Source organism: Electrona antarctica (assembly GCF_951216825.1).
Source record: "Electrona antarctica genome assembly, chromosome: 7".
Taxonomy (NCBI): Eukaryota; Metazoa; Chordata; class Actinopteri; order Myctophiformes; family Myctophidae; genus Electrona; species Electrona antarctica.
Genome location: NC_136812.1, coordinates 57,326,345 through 57,346,752, shown reverse-complemented (window position 1 = coordinate 57,346,752; position 20,408 = coordinate 57,326,345). Strand labels below are relative to the sequence as shown.

At 43.6% G+C, this 20,408-nt stretch overlaps 1 protein-coding gene across 1 annotated transcript; it reads left to right on the top strand.

The window, feature by feature from the left end:
- Positions 1-1,050: 1,050 nt before the first annotated feature.
- On the top strand, positions 1,051-18,768 carry trmt13 (tRNA methyltransferase 13 homolog). Its single transcript, XM_079505214.1, has 12 exons — positions 1,051-1,156; positions 2,731-2,780; positions 3,060-3,126; positions 4,357-4,416; positions 4,843-4,912; positions 6,543-6,646; positions 7,128-7,331; positions 10,983-11,055; positions 11,469-11,543; positions 15,195-15,412; positions 15,842-16,098; positions 16,465-18,768. Exons 1-12 carry the CDS (start codon positions 1,055-1,057, stop codon positions 16,631-16,633), a joined length of 1,449 nt encoding a protein of 482 aa, XP_079361340.1. The 5' UTR covers positions 1,051-1,054; the 3' UTR covers positions 16,634-18,768.
- Positions 18,769-20,408: the final 1,640 nt, after the last annotated feature.

Sequence of the window (20,408 nt, the reverse complement as noted above, 5' to 3'; positions counted from 1 at the left end):
CACACATAGCTCCGTAAGGGAGTGGTTGCACCACTCAAAAATCTGTTTCTATGTCAGTGGTGCTCAACCTTTTTCACGCCAAGGACCCCCAGAATTATCTGTATTTGGCCGTAGACCCCCATCTGAAAAGATGTTGTTCCAGGGACCCCCTCCCAGAAGCAAAGATTTGAGTCAGCTCATAGCGCGGCACTCGGTGCCACGCTATGGGCATGTAGATCTGCTATTTTTCAATAGCTAAAGTGGGGTCTGGGACCCCTAGGGCTAGGGGTTTTTGTGCCAAGGACCACAAAAATGTATATATATTTGGCCACGGACCAAGGTTTGTGTTACAAAAATGCCAAATCCGTCAAAATTCTTCAAACACTTTCAAGATTTTCCGAAAATGCTCAAAAATAGCAGATATACAAGCTTCGCAGTGTGGCGTTTAAAACGTGGATAAAGGTCATTTCAAACGGGCAGCGATGAAGAGGTCGATAGAGCGTCGCAGATCCGCCCCCTACCATGGCCCAGGAAATGATTCTCCGTTCATTTTCCTCATAGACATTTCAGAAAGTATTTATTTAAAGACGTTTACGCCGCAGACAAAACCAACTCGAGTCGTGACAAATCATGACAACAAACACAATTTTTTGGGCCGAACAAATAATTAGAAAGAAGAAAAAAACGGCAGGTTACAACACTTTTTTTGTTGTTTTTCTTCTTTGTAATTATTTGTTTGGTCCAAAATATTGTTTGTGTTGTCATGAGTTGTCACGACTCGAGTTGGCTTTGTCCGTAACCGTCTTTAAATAAATACTTTTTGAAATGTCTATGGGAAAATTGCATTGGGATTCATTTCCTGGGCCATGGTAGGGGGCGGGACTGCGACGCTCTATAACTGTCACTTCTAATAAATAATTATAATTATAATTATAATTATAATTATAATTATAATTATAATTATAATTATAATTATAATTATAATTATAATTATTATTATTATTAACTTTCCTGTCAAAGCAGCAGTTCAAGGTATAAATGCACCTCGTGCATGCGTGACGTCACCAGATCCAACATGGCGGCGGAGAGGTGCAGTTTCTTTGTGCAGAAGAAGAACCGTTTCTGTAAAATGATCGTCAAGCGTGGACGCGCCTTCTGCGGCGAGCACGCGCACGAGGTGAGTGCATGTGTGTGTGTGTATGTGCGCGCGTTAAATAATGTACCGTGGTTACCATGACAACCTGTTGTTTAAATGTTATTAGTGCTTTTAGCTGTAGCCATGCTGCTAATGCTAACATGCTGCTGACAGGTCTGTTGCTTTTAGTGCTGCTCAAACTGGGGGTCCGGGGACTCCAGGGGGTCCCCATGCTGATAGATAGTATAGGAACCAAATGGACCCTTACAGGTCTGTAACTCTGAGAGTGTATATAACACATGGAACCAAATGGACCCTTACAGTTACAGGTCTTAACTCTGAGAGTGTAACACATGGAACCAAATGTTCTAAAAGACATTAGAACATGTCTGTAACTCTGAGAGTGTACAAATGGAACCAAATGGACCCTTACAGGTCTGTAACTCTGAGAGTGTACATATGGAACCAAATGGACCCTTGTCTGTAACTCTAAGGCCCTTTCTCAATTCCTTTTTTAACCCTACCCCTCAGCCCTTGCCCCTTCCGCTTGCCCCTACATAATGAGTGTCAAGGGATAGGGGGATAAATCATCCCCCTAGGAATTGGAACGTCCTTAAATATTGAACGTCCCTTGTAGATATTGATATGTGATATAATATATTGATATACAACCTGTTCTCAGAAAAAAAGCTGATCTGCAAGCTCACTACAGGCCAGTGGTCCCCACTGTCAAGTCAAGGACCCCCAAATTGACACTAATTAGCCCGCAGACCCCCACTTGAAGAGATATGCCAGGGATGCTGGGACCCCCAATTTATATTGTAAAATCAATGTTAATGTTAATTAACCTATCATTTAGCTGGGGACCCCCTGGAACTCTCAAGGACCCCTGGGTGTCCCCATAACCCACTTTGGAAACCACTGCTATAAGCTGTAGATCGGCTATTTTGGGAGAAGAGATGGAACGTAAATATAACATTGCTGTGGTTCTTGGTAGCCCACCAGAATGTAATTCAGCTAGATATAGCTCATTCTGACACCTGCTCAACAGTTGTACCTGATTCATTGATTATTGTATTAACAGTTTGTATAGAATGGGTACAGTTCTATCATATACAGGGTTAGAAAAAGGAAAAAACAATTTACAGTTAAGGGGCTGTGGTCACTGTGTTCATTGTTTTTAATATCATTAAGAACAGAGTCATTTTCTATCATGTCCTATGACAAGTCGTGGTATGCTACATATAAATGACAATGTTTCAAATTCAACAACATTTAGGACAATGAAAATGCCATCGTGATTCATCTCCATCCCATGTACAGGCTGTACAGCAGCTTGCAGCCCTCCTATGAGACACAGACTGAGTAGAAAAACAATGTGTTATTTTATCATGCTCATGAGGACCAACTGTACGAAGATAGGCTGAAAAGTGGTGAAGTGGTCCTTTAACTAATTTACTGCCTTTAAAGATGCCTTTAACGACTTTTGGGGGAAAAACGTAAAATGAATATGGAGACATGAAGCTATTTATTTATTTATTTATTTATTTATTTATTTATTTATTTATTTATTTATTTATTTATTTATTATTTGTTTGTTTGTTTGTTTGCTTTAGGAGGAGGGAAACATCAACGAAAGAATCCCCTGTCCTCTGGACCCTAAACAGTAAGTTAATTACATGGTTGATGGTTGTGTAGTAATAACATGATTTATAGTCATTAACAGCAGTGTATAAAGATCAACTCTGCTTATTATTATTATTATTATTATTATTATTATTATTATTATTATTATTATTATTGACATGATGTATTGTCATTATCAGTACGGTGAAGATCAACTGTCCATATCATTGTATAATTATGTAATTAATATTAATATGATGACGTCATTAATATGAATGTGATGATGTCATTAATATTAATGTGATGATGTCATCAACAGCACGGTGTATAAAGATCAACTCTCCAAACACTTGAAGAAATGCAACTCACGAGAGAAACCCAAACCTGTACGTAAACATGACCTTTCACCTCTTGTAACATGCTGGGACTGTGATGATGATGATGATGATGATGGTGGTGGTGATATCACTGTATCAATAGCTTATGCAGTTGAGGGAGAATCAGTACAAACTATTAGAATGATGTAGATAATATCTACATCATCAGGCTTATGTGACGATATATTCTATATATTATATAGAATATATCGTCACATAAGCCTCCATACCAAGGTTATTATAGAGCGTCGCAGTCCCCCCCCCCCCCCCCCTTTCATGACGACGACAACAGGCCCGGAAAATAATTTCCCATTAATTGTCCCCATAGGACGTTTCAAAAAGTATCTATATAAAGACCTGTAATCCTCGGGACAAAGCCAACTCGGATTGTGACAACTCATGACAACAAACACATTTTTTGGGCCAACAAATAATTACAAAGAAGGAAAAAAAAAAGTGTTGAAAACCTTTTTGAGTGGTGCAGCCACTCCAAGGAACATTGCTGTTCCTTTGTCCATCCCTATGTGCCTATGTTTAGGGTACCAGTAGGGGCAAAAGTGATCTCGACCGTGGTCGAAAAATGATGATGAGGGGCAAAAGTGGCGCTGTTGTGCTAGAAACAGAGAGAGAGATGGTGTTGCACTGTTGCCTGCCAAGAGAGGGGGGGAGAGAGAGAGTGTTTCGGACGCGTGGCGTCTCGCCAGAACCGGGCCGGCACCCTGGGTGTGTGTGTTCCTGTTAGTCTGGAAGTTCCGGGGACCCCCACACAGAGTTGCACCACTCAGTTCAAACGGGTGTGATTTTTTCTTCTTTCTAATTATTTGTTCGGCCCAAAAAATTGTGTTTGTTGTCATGAGTTGTCACGATCCGAGTTGGCTTTGACCGAGACTTACAGATCTTTAAATAAATACTATCTCCAATGTGTGCGTGCGTGCGTGCGTGCGTGCGCGCAATGGTGTTCCCTGTGTGGCAGTGGGTGCGGTCGTCACTCGGCAGCAGTAACTCCACGCTTGCGCAGTGTGATGATAGCTTGCGGCACTGTAACCATGGCAACGGCCGGTGATCCCATAGGCCGAACTCTGAATCTCTGGCGTCTACACAAAAAAACGCTAATAAACAGCGTAGATTTTGGGAAAGTGAAAAACAGTGATGAATAATGTAATGTGTGAATAATATGCTCTGCATTTGATCTGAACTCACACGGACGTTGACCATTAATATGAATGATTTCATCTGCAGGTTTATTATGTAGAAGACATCAATGCTGGTTCTGCTGATGAAGACTCCTCTGATGACCAGGTCATTATTATTATTATTATTATTATTTTATTATTATTATTATTATTATTAGTAGTAGTAGTAGTATTATTATTAGTATTATTATTACTATTATTATTAGTAGTAGTAGTAATAGTAGTATTAGTATTATTATTATTATTATTATTAGTAGTAGTAGTAGTAGTAGTAGTAGTAGTAGTAGTAGTAGTAGTAGTAGTAGTAGTAGTAGTATTATGGGGGACCCCACCCAGTCAATTATACTGGTGTGCTTTTAATATTTTAAATTAACAGGCATAATGGATCAGTCTGGAGCATAAACACATTTACACATTTTAATAGACGTGTTTAATAAATATATATTTCCATCTTTAAACATATTGCCATTATTTTCTCATTTCCATATTTTATGCCAATCATTTATAATGTTTAATATATGTCCATATATAGACGTGTTTGTCCGATCGCAGCAGGGAGGAGTTGGAAGGATTTTTGGACAAACTGAAGAAAGCAGTTCAAGGTAATCATGATGACCTCATCGTCAACATCGCCCTCTGTTATTTGTGTTCCTGCTTGGCTCAACCGCAGTGCCGAATTAAAATCGCCGCGATAAATCTAAATACAGTTGGGTGCCACCGATATTGTCCCTTATCATTTGACCCATTTAGGCCTGACCTCAAAATTTTAAAAAATCCTTCTAAATCCTCCAGTTTTCTGAAATAAATATTTTCACGTTTTTTTGAAAAATAGCAGACCTACAAGCTCGTAGCTTGTAGATCTGCTATTTTTCAATAGCTAAATTATAACATAATGTTTAAAACACCAAAAGGGGTTCCCGCCCAAAATGGGTTAACTGTCCTTTTGCGCAGATCACGCAAACCTCAGCAAAAAGAAGACAATATCGATGGCCTCCAACTGTATACAATAACTGAACGCAAATCTCACTTGAATTGGATCGCAATACTTTAGAAGAGAGACTCACTAGGACAGATTCAACGGCAACAACAAGGACGGTGACACAGACGCACAGAAGGCTTGAACTAACCGCCTTGACTCACGCCAGAGTAAAGCCCTAACCACACCAAAGGGTCAAGACGGTTTTAGCGCTGTCCCTGCGGTGTGATATGTCTTGTTGCAAGTTTGCAACGTTGACCCACGTTGACCCTAGTGATTCAACCGACGCATGGAATTCAATGGCCCCAAACCACACCAAAGGGTCAAGACGGTTTTAGCGTTAACTCCTTGCAACCATTTGGACCCAAGGAGTTGCATGGTGACCCTTTGGTGTGGTAGGGCATTCACTTCAATTTTTACTAGTTGACTAGTTGCCTAGTTTACTAGTCGACTAGTTGTTTAACTACCTATTATGTAAAAATGGAAATTTATCTTGGAAATAAATATTTGTACATTTAAAAACTGTGTACATTGGTGACTATAACTATAATCTACCTGATTTTGAGGCCTACAAAATCGAAAAAAAATAAAAATAAAAAATCTTATTTTTTTCTTATCAACTAGTCAACTAGTACCAACAAGGTCGACTAGTGGATTTACTAGTCGACTAGTAAACTAGTCAACTAGTTGCTTAATGCCCTATGGTGTGGTTAGGGCATTGTGTGGACAAGGACGGACGCATGCACACCGCATAGAGACCCTAGGCAGGAAGCAAACCATAGTCCTAGAGACCTCGAAGTGGCTGCAATCCCCCAAGAACACACACGGCAGAGAGAGGGCCTCCTGTTGGCTCTGGCATAAGAGAAAGGACAATATCATAGAGTATATAAAAGGATAGAGACTGATCTGGTGCGAAGCTCCCCCCCCCCCCGCTATTCATGTCAGTGGAAGTTGCTCAGTTGCGTTTTGAAGCACCCGGAAGGACCGTCTACTTCCGCCAAAATTTGGTGCCCAAAATGCGGAAGTGCAAACACGCTCAACGTTAAAGCCCAGCTGCACGGGGTTTCCTCGTCATACTTCCACGGGTCCGCCTGCAGTCCCTCCTCTTACCGCTAGGGCCCAGGGCTGCTATCGCGCCGGTTCAGTCTCTATCCTTCTTTATACTCTATGGTAGGGACCAGTCGCTCTGGGGGCCTGCCTAGCAGTGTTGTAATGTTGTAATGCTGTGACCTCTGACCTTGTGACCTTTTGAGCAGGACTGGAAGGTCACACAGAGAACATCCTGTCTCATCCCGCTCTTCAAGAACAACTCGACCATCCCAAGAATGGAGAATCTGCTCTGAAACACCTCAAACAACAGGTACAAAACTACACCTAAAAAAAACAAAGAAAGAAAAAATGGGTTACAAAATCGTGGGATAAATTTAAGGTAAAAAATAAATAAAAGTACTGTACTGTACTTAAGTAAATGTACTTAGTTACTTTACACCACTGTTGTTTTAACCCCTCATGTGCCCTGGCTTGTATTCTTTCAGAATAGTGATGTGGAGTGCCCATCCGATTTCGAAAAAAAAAGAAAACAAAAGGAGAAAAAAAGACATTTTTCCTAAGACGGGTCCAGACGTTCTGGGCACACCATGCGATAATTCTAAGGACGTCTGGAGACGTCTTGGGCACAAATTAGGTTTTAATTGTCCTATCAGGGTCCATCTTGGATATCACGTCATTGTTTTAATCGTCCTATCAGGTGTCTCCATCTTGGATCACATGTCATTGTTTTAATCGTCCTATCAGGTGTCTCCATCTTGGATCACATGTCATTGTTTTAATCGTCCTATCAGGCGTCCATCTTGGGTCACATGTCCTCCTTGCGGCTGCTGGTTGGTCGGAGGTGTTACGTGGAGTTTGGTGCCGGGAAGGGAAAGTTGTCCCACTGGATCCACGAGGCGCTGAAGTCACATGACCACCGTGAAGACAACGGCCACTTCCCGCCACGCGACGACTACCACTTCCTGCTCGTGGAACGATCGAGCACTCGCTTCAAGGTACCCCGTCTCTTTAAGACCCCGCCCACACTGTCCTGATTGGTGTTATATCCCCCTCCTATATACAGGTTTAATGTTTGTCTTTAGTTCAATGTTTGTTTTGTAAACACCATTGACAATGAAGGGAAAATGTATGTCATAATGTGTCGTTACGTCAGTAGTTCCCAAAGTGGGGTCCGGGGACCCCCAGGGGTCCTTGAGGGGTCCCTGCTAAATTATAGTTTGGAACCAAATGGACCCGTTATGGTCCATTTGGTTCCATTTGTACACTCTCAGAGTTAATTTAACTTTGATTTTACAATATAAATTGGGCTGTTAACATTCCATTTCCACCATTCCAATGGATTCCAGGGGCGAGTAAACGTCTCCGAAGTAGCTCCTGTTAGTTTAGTTTGCTCTGAGGTGCCTCTCACTTCACACAAGTGTGATTTTTTTTATCGTTTTTAACCGTTTCCCCGCCTTTCCCGTAAACCTACGTGAATTGGATTAATCTGGCCGACCGCCATTCCCGTAGAATTACCGGAATTGGTCTTTTATACAGGTTTTGATCGATCGAGTCGAGAGGCTACTCACATTAGCATTGGATTGCTAGCTATCTGATTTGTCAACATTGACGCGCCATCTTGAACTGCGCACGCATCCGCGCCCACTTTATCTGGGGCACGGATGCGTGGTCCAATTCCTTGTCCCAGATGACATTTCTGGTCAGCCGCGTAACTAGACGTCAGTACCCCCCCCCCCCCCCCCCCCCCACAGGTGACAACATCGTCACCCCCACCCCCGCGGCCACCGGTCTGCGTTTTGATTTATAAACAGCGGGGCACAGTGGACACTGTACAGTAGTTGTGATTTGTGAACGTATACCTGTCGCGATTGTGAACAGAGCAGAGCATCCCGCTGCACACTCGCCACTTCTGACTTCCTTCACGTTATTGGCCTACACACACTCCGTCTCCACCAGAGCTCTTGGGAGGCGGGGCACGCGTGTGGTGTGTGCCATATATCTATGGTGTGTGCTAGCAGCACCCACCACCAGGCTCCGCCAACATTGGATCAACTCAACTGTCATTGCATCTCTGTATGTATTTATAATTGTATTTTACCGACGGCACGGTTGGGCGGCCGGGTGCCCCCCCTTGCCTCTAAATGGTAAATGGTAAATGGTGCATTTATATAGCGCCTTTATCCAAGGCGCTTTACATAGACCCATTTACATTCACCCATTCACACACGGCGGAAGCCATGCAAGGTACCAACCAGCACATCGAGAGCAATTTGGGGTTCATGACATGTAGACAGGAGGAGCCGGGATTCGAACCGCCGACCCATGGATCATTGGACGACCTGCTCTAACTCTTGAGCCACAGTCGCTCTGGGCCCCCGCGCAGTTGCGTTGTCTGCGTCACGGTAGTTACGCCCCTGTTTCTGGTCAAAACGAGGTTTATTCCATGGCAGATATCCGACGCTGTGATCGCCGCAGTAGCCCTTTCTCTGCTCTCATCGGCAGACCAGTAGTGATATGCGACAACACACACACTATTCATCATAACATCCGGTCGCAGATATTTGTCTCTTCAAAATAAGGGTTAAACGGGGGCAAAATCCTGGTAATACAAGGTGAATTCATAGATTAAATGGTAAATGGTGTATTTATATAGCGCCTTTATCCAAGGCGCTTTACATAGATTGTGCATTACATTCACCCATTCACACACACATTCATACACCGATTGCGGCGGAAGCCATGCAAGGTACCAACCAGCACATCGGGAGCAATTTGGGGTTCAGTGTCTTGCCCAAGGACACTTCGACATGTAGACAGGAGGAGCCGGGATTCGAACCGCCGACCCATGGATCATTGGACGACCTGCTCTAACTCTTGAGCCACAGTCGCCCAGTAGATTAATCCTGGCGGGGCATGTATTAATTGACCTTTAGTTTGTTTTGTTTTTTAGTGGACTGTTTCTTTTCATTTGCTGTTGCTAGTCATGGCTGCCAGTTCCCACCTGATGTTGTGTGGGAGTTCTGACTGCTCCAGACCGTACTGAATAACTGCCAGCTTACATAATGTCTTGAGGCTAGAACTGAAGTCTAAGACATGCAGGTCAGTGGATTCACCCTCACTTCCAAAGACGATGATACAATCTCCCACCATGCAACAGCACATTGACATCGGAGACGGACCTTCCCCCTTGGGCTCAACCTTCGTCCAGGAGAAGGTCTCCGGACTGAATTTCCACAGATCAGTGAAGATGTGTTTCCAGTTCAAGCCACCGAATATGTACAGCTCTCCATTGTAGGTAAAGGCTGAATGATCAGCGCGTACTTCTGGAAGAAGCTGTGTAGAGGGTGTGTTCAGACAATGGTTGGTCTCTGTGTCAAACACTCTGATGGTGTTGGAGTGTCTGAAGTCATGGCCCTTGAATCCCCCCCACCCCCCAAATACAAACATCTTTGTTCCGATGATGGTGGCAGAGTGCCATGATGAAGCAGGAGGTGGAGGAAACCTCAAGGTGAGGTTCTCCTGTTCCGGGCGTCACTGGGGTCAACTTTCTCCAGCGCAAAGACACTGTGTTGAAGATGTTTAATAAGTAAGCGTCACGTCCGATTGCAACAGCCCGGTTCCAGTAAAGCCCTGGAGCTCCATCCAGAGGCAGCGTCCAGCAGAACATTTCTCAAACGGTAGATGGGGTTGATTTATCACTTCTCGCTCTGGAACACACATGCATGTCATTCTGCTGCGCTCGCCGTCACTTATTGGTTCAGTGGTGCAAATGTTACGCAAAGCTTTGTCCAATCGGCAAGGCCCACGAGTCGGGTCGGCCAATCTCGGAAGGCGATGACCGTTGATCTCCTAATATGGCAAATTGATCGCCAGCAGAATCACAGTCCGTACAGGTTGTGGAAATCTACAAGCTGTAGAGGGGGTTCACCTCAAGCATATATTCGGCGCATCTCAGGAGCAGGAGACTGGTATGAGGAAGGCACTGGAGCAAACTGGAACAGTTTAAGCCTTTATTCAGCAGGGTAGAAGCAAGTACAGAAGACAACGTTTCGATGTAACTATAACATCTTCGTCTTCGGTGACCTGACGAACATCATTTAAATTTTTTTAACTTTTTTAAAATTAAATCTCCCTCCTAGTCTAATCATAGTACCTGATCCGCCACTCCATCTTGAACCTCCTATGCCCAGCTTTGTCTGTTTGTGTGAATTCTTGCGACGATTTGATTGGCTGAGCACCCCGTAGCGATGATTGGCTGAGCAAAGTGCATATTGGGGATCAATAGTGATGGCAGAAAAGTGAGGACGGCCATTGTGATTGGCCGGAATTTGATGATGTATGAGGATGTACAAACTGTATGATGATAAGAGCGCCCCTCACTTCACACGAGTGTGATTTTTTTATGTCAGCCAATGTCAGCAAACGGCACCATATAACTAAAAACACCAGAGTCCACAGGCAACGGAACATGGCGCGAACGCAAAATCACATTCTGTTTATTTATTTCACCAAAATGGCTTTATCTCGGGTATTTTTCCCCCCGGGTGTGTGCGTGCGTGTGTGCATGTTTGCATGTGTGTGTGTGTGTGTGTGTGTGTGTGTGTGTGTGTGTGTGTGTGCGTACATGTGTGCGTGTGTGCATGTAGGTGGATGGTAAACACCAGGACGATGGGACTCAGTTTGAGAGACTTCAGGTGGACATTCAACACCTGGATATGAGTGAGTCGTTAATTATGTTAATTTATATGAATTCATTCAACACCTAGATCTGAGTGAGTCGTTAATTATGTTAATTTATATGAATTAATTCAACACCTGGATATGAGTGAGTCGTTAATTATGTTAATTTATATGAATTCATTCAACACCTAGATCTGAGTGAGTCGTTACTTATGTTAATTTATATGAATGAATTCAACACCTAAATCTGAGTGAGTCGTTAATTATGGAATATGAATGTTAATAGTTTGTTAATAGTATTATAATAAAGTTATGTTAATATTGTTTGTTAATAGTATAATAATAAAGTCATTACATATTGTGTTTAGGTAAAGTTAATAGTATAATGATAAAGTTATTGTTTTTTAGGTAAAGTTAATAGTATAATATAATAGTTATTATGTTGTTTTTAGGTAAAGTGAGCCTCCTGTCTGAGAACAACATGGAGGTTGTTGGAGTTGGAAAACATTTGTGTGGAGCGGCAACAGGTAAGGCATGAGGCTTACATTAAAGTGGTGTAACTGTATTGATCAGAGATTAGAGGGCTAAATAAATACTGATTGATTGATTGATCAATCAATCTTTATTTCAGACCCAGGGAGATCCATATATCACATTTAAAGGAGCATTCAGTGATTTGGGTGATTTGGAAAACCACCCAGTCCGCCCCGGTAACAAAATGTGCACATGGACGCTCTACAGTGGGGGGAAGTGCAACAGGCCAACAGCATGTGCACCAAGGCCCGCCCCCACTCGATCATGATTGGAGGAAGGCCCCTCTCATCCTGATTGGATGAAGGTTTTGCCACCCGCCACCAAAACTGAAACTAGGGTTTTTTGACCCCAGGGGCTCACTGGGGACAGGGAGGAACTCCTTATATGGTCAACACACTCTATAGTAGGGAGGATTATCCAGACAAAAAGTGAAAAAATAAGTGATATTTGAATTAAGTCAAATCACTGAATATACCTTTAAACAATACAATATAACAGGAAATAAAACTTAAAAATAAATAAATAAAATGCACATATCCCACACCGTTCGGTTTCTGACATACAAGCATGTGCGCCGATGGTTCCACAATCTAGATTAGAACCATTTACAATTTAGGCATTTTAGCAGACGCTCTTAATCCAGAGCCATTTACATTACAATTTACAATTTACAATTTACAATTTAGGCATTTAGCAGACGCTCTTAATCCAGAGCGACTTACAATAAGCAAGAACAAAAAGCATGGGAATACATCACATATGTAAAAAGCATTTATCGCGAAACATGCGTAAGCTAAGAACGTGACTAGAACATATCTATATAATGACACTATACATATAAACTATAACTAGAACATATCTATATAATGACACTATACATATAAACTACACATATGCTATACTATGCTGTACATATATACTATGAAGTGCTATGACTACTATACACTATATACTATGAAGTGCTATGACTACATACAATGCACTTATTGTGCTGTCTACATGACATGCTATAAGTCTGTTTCAAATGCTATATAAGTCTAAGAAGTGCTGTCTAAGGGGGGTAGGGTAAGTGCTATGGGCCATGATGGAGTCTGAAAAGGTGGGTTTTCAGACTACGGCGGAAGATCGGGAGTGATGCTGCAGTTCTGATTGCAACGGGAAGTGCATTCCACAGTTTTGGGGCCAGAAGGGAGAAGAGTTTGGGACGTGTGGAGCGTTGTCCCGGCGTTTTTAGTGAGGGTACTTCCAGCTTCCCTGCGTTGGCTGATCTGAGTGCGCGGGAGGGTTTGTAGGGTTCAATCATGCTGGCAAGATATGGGGGAGCCATACCTTTGGTTGCTTTAAATGCCAACATCAGAGTTTTGTATTCTGTGCGGGCAGCGACCGGGAGCCAGTGCAGGGAGCGGAGCAGGGGGGAGACATGTGAGAATTTTGGCTGGTTGAAGACCAAGCGAGCTGCGGCATTTTGGATCAGTTGGAGAGGCTTCAGTGCACATGCCGGTAAGCCAGTAAGGAGAGAGTTACAATAGTCAAGTTTTGACAGGACTGTTGTCTGGATTAGGAGCTGGGATGATTCCTGGGTGAGGAACGGTCTAATTCGTCGTATGTTATAGAGTGTGAACCTACAGGATCGAGTGACAGCTGTGATGTGAGTTTTGAACGAGAGCTGACTGTCCAGGACAACACCAAGGTTCCTGGCTGTTGGGACAGACGTTACCAGGGCGTTGTCTACGGAAATAGTTAGCTCCCGCATCGGGCAGGACTTAGCTGGGAAGAAGAGAAGCTCAGTCTTGTCTGGGTTCAGCTTGAGGTGGTTGGAGGACATCCACTGTGAGATGTCAGCCAGGCAAGCAGTGATGCGCTCTTCCACCTGGGTGGCAGAGGGGGGGAAGGATAGAAACAGTTGTGTGTCATCGGCATAACAGTGATAGGATATATTGTGAGCAGAGATGATAGTGCCAAGGGATTTTGTGTACAGTGAGAAAAGGAGGGGACCAAGTACAGATCCCTGTGGGACCCCAGTTTGGAGGGTTCGGGGGGATGATAACAGACCTTTCCAGGAGACCTGGTAGGTCCGGTCGGTGAGGTAAGAGGAGAACCACTTTAGTGCCGTCCCGCCGATGCCTAGATCCGCTAGGGTGTCTAGGAGCAGCTGGTGGTTCACTGTGTCAAATGCTGCTGATAGGTCTAGGAGAATCAGGACTGCGGAGTGGGAAGCAGCCTGGGCAGCATGTAGTGCTTCTGTGACTGCCAGCAGGGCAGTTTCTGTGGAGTGGGCCTTTTTGAATCCGGACTGGTTGGGATCCAGCAGGTTGTTATGTGAGAGATGGAGAGAGAGCTGGTTGGAGACAACACGTTCAATGCTTTTTGATAGAAATGAAAGGAGTGATACCGGTCTGTAGTTCTTGACATCTGAGGGGTCAAGGGTTGGTTTCTTGAGGAGTGGTGTTACTCTGGCTGACTTGAGGGCAGATGGGACGCAGCCATTAATCAAGAACAGAAACAGAAACCTAACCGTACTGCATGTAGGGTCCGTTATGACAGCGATGATACTGACTCAGATGCCCTGCACACAGGGCCGGATTAACACCTCTGAGGGCCCCTGGGCACTGAAGCTCCACGCGTGCGCAAATGTTTTGCTGTTTTGGAGCCGTTTTGAGGCAGTTTTATGCCGTTATATTGGCCTATTTCCGGTCGCCTACCCCCCCCCCCCCCCAGAGTGACAGCCAATCTAGCGCATTGTTGTTGCTTTACACACAATTGCACTTTTCAGCTGCCTTCTCACCAACAATAAAACACTAATCTTTTTAGACACCATTTATTTCATTCGGATTAGCAGGGACATTTTCTGTGGAGCTAAAAAAAATGTTTTTTTCTTTTTTTTTAGGGGCCCCTGGTGCTCAAGGGCCCCTGGGCACGTGCCCAAAGTGCCCATATGGTAGATCCGGCCCTGCCTGCACATGAAGCGGTACATGAGGTCACGTATAGCACAGCAGAGCAGGTATAGGGACACATTTAATGTTTGTGTTCAGACAACACTGTGTTCAGACAACACAAACATTAAGCGCTATAGCTGTTTATCCCATTTAGACCTGAGGTCGATTCTACAAAATGTCTTCTAAATCTTGACAGTTTTCGGTCCTTCTCAAACATTTTCATGTCAAAGACCCCCAAAAATAAATGTAATTGGCAGCCGACCCCCAACTGAAAATATGTTGTTCCAGGGAGCACCCAGAACCAACGATTTGAGTTTAAAACATTCGCTCTGAAAGAATATATATTCAAAGATTTATTTTCACGATTTGTCAAAAATAGCAAGCTCGTAGCGTGGCTTGTAGATCTGCTATTTTTCAATAGCTGAAGTACAACATAATGCTTGAAACACCAAAAGGGGCTCCCGTTCAGAATGAGTTAAACAAACATCTAAGTGTTCTGAGGTGACCAGGAGACCTGCTCATTTTGTAGTTCTTCGCTCACCCAGTTGGGTTGGTCAATCACCGCTGGATGGAAGCATGGAGCCGCTTCATGACCATGTTTGTTGTTCTTGCTTACTGTAAACCGCTCTGGATTAAGAGCGTCTGCTAAATGCCCTAAATTGTATGACGTCTAACGTAGTAATGTTCATGTATATGTTTGGTCTATAGACCTGGCGTTGAGGTGTTTGTTTAGGAGAGACCGGATCAGAGGAGCTGAAGCAGAACCTCCATGTAAACGGCCGAAGATGCAAAACTCACCCGAACCGGACCCAACTGGTTGTGTCGAGTCTGAACAACCAGATCCAACTGGTTGTGTTGAGTCTCAACAACCGGACCCAACTGGTTGTGTTGAGTCTGCACAACCGCACCCAACTGGTTCTGTGAAGGTAGGCCTGTCATAATTATTTCATAATGACTTCATCGCAATTCTAATTGTCATAATCGTGTCCGTGTTGATTTGTATTTTCATTTATTTCCAAACATGTCATAGCAGAAATGGCAGATCTGCAAGCTCGGTCATTGCGTTGCGAAGTAGCCAATAAATAGTAGCGTAGATATCGACCAATTAAAAGTGTTTGGGGGCGAAACCTCGCTCAAATAGAGACTCTGCGAGCGAATATACTGTGGGTCGCACGTCAGGACAGTCTCATTGAAAAACATGTGTTTAATGTTTGACACTTGTGTTTAATGTTTGACACTTTTTTTTATTGGTTTAGATCTACCCGCTACTATTTATTTTCTAATGAGATTTCAGCGTTGGCTCGCTCGCATCGCTGGCAGTGTTATATTATTATTATTATTATTATTTTCACCAGAGTGCTGTGGGAGGTGTGGTCATTGCTCTGTGCTGCCACCATCGGTGTGACTGGCGTCATTACGTGGGGAAGCAGTTCTTCCGGCAGCGGGGGCTGGGAGGGGCGGAGTTTAACGTCTTCCAGCGCATGTCCAGCTGGGCAACGTGCGGCCTGCAGCCCGGCCGGGGGACGCAGGACGGGCCTTCAGGAGGCCACGAGGTCGACGAGGGAGAACACGATGAATCGGACCATGACGCAACACCCGATACTCTGAACGGGTAATTAAACACCATGATTTATGAATTATACACTGAACACTATGATTAAAACTCATTCCCTGCCAATGACGACTTTGGACTATTTTCTTTCATAAGGACACGGCACAATTTTTTTTAGTGTTTTTTAGTTTTTACACTAGGTGGCGCTCGTCACTATCCTATGATTCACCGTTTATATAGTTATAGTTATGTTTCATTAGTATTTCTGAAAGTGCAGTAACGTGGGAGCGGTTAGCTGTGGCCATCACATCATCATGATTTCTTGGTTTCAATGAGAGCCAAACGGTGACTCATAGGTTAGTGAAGAGCGCCATCTAGCGTAAAAACACACAAAACAAATCCTCCATATTCGGGTATTTCTTCCAGGGTTCTCTCCAGTGAAGAGCGCCATCGTATCGGCTCTCTCTGCAAGCTGCTGATCAACCAGGGCAGAGTTCACTTCCTGCAGCAGAGAGGCTACGATGCTAAGCTAACCGTTTACGCCCAGCCTAACGTCACCCTGGAGAACGTCCTGCTCACCGCTGTCCCCTGCTGATGACATCACCGCTGTCCCGAGCCGTGCTGATGTCCTTCGTTGCGACATCACAGCTGTCCCGTACTGATGACATCACCGCTGTCCCGTACTGATGACAGTAAGCTGGTGGATTTCTCCAAATAATCTGTAGCTACAATTTAATTGGCTCAGCAGCAGATTTAACACACATGACACCTTCACCTGGAACAGGAACTGTGGTAACGCCGCCTTCTGGAAACCTAGGGAACTACAGTTCTGCACAGAGCCGATAAGAATATCTGACATCAATGTCACACTAACTTTTGATGATTTTTAACCATTCAAAACTCCCATAGACCTTTTTTATTTATATTAAAAAGGACTACATCTCTCATCACACATTAGAAATGACCCTAAGGACTACATCTCCCATCACACATTAGTAATAAGAACTACATCTCCCATCACACAATAGTAATGACCCTAAGAACTACAGTACAACTCCCTTCCCACATTTGTAATACGAACTACATGCCCCATCACACATTAGTAATGACCTACAGTAAAAACTACATCTCCCATCACACACTAGTAATGACCCTAAGAACTACAACTCCCATCACATATTAGTAATAAGAACTACATCTCCCATCACACATTAGTAATAAGAACTACATCTCCCATCACACATTAGTAATGACCTACAGTAAGAACTACATCTCCCACCACACACTAGTAATGACCCTAAGAACTACAACTCCCATCACATATTAGTAATAAGAACTACATCTCCCATCACACATTAGTAATAAGAACTACATCTTCCATCACACACACTAGAAATGACATTAAAGACTACGGGCTCCATTTTCGCCACCGCTAAACCCCTTATCCCTAAACGTCTTTGCCTTGTTTTACTATTTTGAAAAACATTTTTGAATAGTTCAACTAGCCAATCTACATTGACACGTTGTGAGCTTGTAGACTGGCCATTTTAACTATTCAAAAATGTTTAGCAAAATAGTAAAAAAAAAAAGGCAAAGACGTTTAGGGATAAGGGGTTTAGCGGTGACGAAAATGGAGCCCTACGGGCTCTATCATGCTCTGGTATCTTGCGGCCACGCCACCCGCTAAACTGCATAATGCAGACTCCTTTATTTGCGGCTGGAGGTGTGCCCGTGAGCGTGTTAATGCCCTTTCCCTAAAATTGCTATCTTGCCCACACCCACACACGTTTAGGAAAGCGCCTAGCAGGTTCTCAGACCACCCGCTATGACAATTTCCTTTGGTAGAGAGAGAGCGAGCCTGTAATGGACATGTCAGGCATTGTCGGGAGTGGAGCTGCCTGGACGCACAACAGCGGAGCATTCACTGGTCTCATTCTCTCCTAATTCTCCACAAATCACTGTAATTGTAATTTTCCAAGTCAGCAGAAGTGCGAGTGTCAATTCCTTGTGTCAATTGTGTCTATCTAAGATTATAGTTTATTGAAAGAAGGCGTTATTTGTGCCGTACACCGTGCACAATTGCATTCGGTCTGTTCAGTTTAATTTATTTTGCATGAAATACTGAAAGGATTACAATAATATAACATTCCATATAATCAGTAACATGTAGGTGATATGTGTCATTATACAACAGGTTGTTTCTAGGAAGCAATCTGGTTGAAGTAGCCTTCTAGCCGTGCTTAAACGAGCATGATGGAACGCCTAATCAAAACATAAATATCAGCTGTGCTGGGTCTCGCTGCTCTCCCAAAACAGAGCCGGCTGGGTTGCTAGGCTTGCCGTTTTCTTGGGATACTTTCGTTCGTAGTGGCTACATCTGTCATTAAAAAAATATATTTTTGTATCGAATATCCTAGTTATAATGAACTTTTTTCTTTTTCAAGGGTAACCGTTGTATAGTCGCAGTATTACACTTCAGGATGTGCTTTACCGTAACCCATTTAGACCTGAGAACGATTCTACAAAATGTCTTCTAAAGCCTGACAGTTATCGGAAAAACCCATGTTTCTATGTCAGTCGTTCTCAAGCGTACCCTCAAAAATTATCTGTATTTGGCCACCGACCCCCATCTGAAAATACAGTATGTTGTTCCAGGGACCCCCCCCCCCCCCCCCAGAAGCAAAGATTTGAGTTAAAAACGTTGGCTCTGAAAGAATATATATTCAAAGCTTTGCACTACATTTTCAAAAATAGCAGGACCTACAAGCTCATAGTGCTATGAGCTTGTAGGTCCTGCTATTTTTCAATAGCTAAATTATAACTTATAATGTTTAAAACACCAAAAGGGGTTCCCGCCAAAAATGGGATAATGGCACTTCTGCGCTGACTATCGGCTCGTTCCTGCAGCAACGCTGGCGTGCCATTAATGACAGTAACGCACAACCTCGAGTGTAATATTGCTTGACTATCAAAATACAGTTTCATTGAAAGGCAAACAGAGGCTAGAGAGTATGAAACAAACATCTGAGATACAGAGCGTACCATTTTATGAATGAACATTAGTGAGGACCGTTTATATGAAGATATTAGGTTGAAAATGGGTGAAATGGTCCTTTAATAACATTCAATAAAGAGATGTTTGTACATTATGGTGTTTCATGTTTCCGTAATAATCTTTATAAGAAAACTAACTTGCCGCATAAATAGTTAAGGAAGACTCCTTAGTCAGAGACTTGCTCGTAATGAGTGCTCAAAGTGAGGTTCAAATGTGCTACACTTCCTCTGACAACCTGGGGAGGGCAGCGGACTGACCTCATGCTTCCTTCTATGCTAGAGGAGTCCAAGCTGCTTCTTTTCACCTGACAGAGGGGAGTTTCCCCGGCCGGACGTAGCGTGTGGAAGGAACCAGTTCCTTTCCCCTCCCATCAGGTGCCCCGGCTGGCCAGGGGGAGGTAGTTTAGAGACCATACTGCAAGTTTTTTGACACGGGGAGAACATGCAAACTCCACACAGAAAGGCCCTTTCGCCAACCCCGCCTCGGGTATGGGCACTGATGCCGCAGAGGAGAGAACACGCCCCCCAGTGCCCACAGCGTCCCCAGCGGGAATTGAACCCAGGACCTTCTAGCTGTGACGCGACAGCACTACCGACTGTGCCACCGTGCCCCCAGTGAGATTAAAAGTATCAAACGTTTCGGTTTGAAATGCTCTAAGGAGTCTTTCAGTCTTCAGTCTTAACTATTTATGCGGCGAACAAGTCTTTTCCTTTTATGTTTTTGAGACCAGCGCACCTGCAGTCAAAGGACAGGAACTGAAGGGCACAACAGTTTACCCTCTACTGTAGGCTTACTATGATATTTATACACTTTACCCTGTAATGTAGGCTTACTATCATATTTATGTACTGTAGTAAGTAAAAGTAAGTAGCCTTGCCGAGCCATGAGGCCCATAGGGCAGGAGCCTATCTCCTGTTTCTGTAGCGTGAGGCAGCTTGATGTACAAGTACACCCCCTGGACATGACGCTAGTATGTCGCAGGGACTTACCCCCAATCCAACCCTTGATGCTGAGTCTTTGGTATGAACCGGCCAGGGATTGAACCCCGACCTCCCAGTCTCAGGGCGGACACTCTAACCACAAGGCCACTGAGCTGGTGTACTGTAGGCTTACTATCATTTATACAATCATATTTATGTACTGTAGGCTTACTATAATTTTTACAGTTTACCCTGTACTGTTGGCTTACTATCATATTTATGGGTCTTTATTGTGGTTATCATTACGTTTTACTCAAAGCTCCAGAACATGGAGGGATGCTTTCAGTAAAAATCACACCCGTGTGAAGTGAGGGGCGCTAATGTATTAAAGTAAA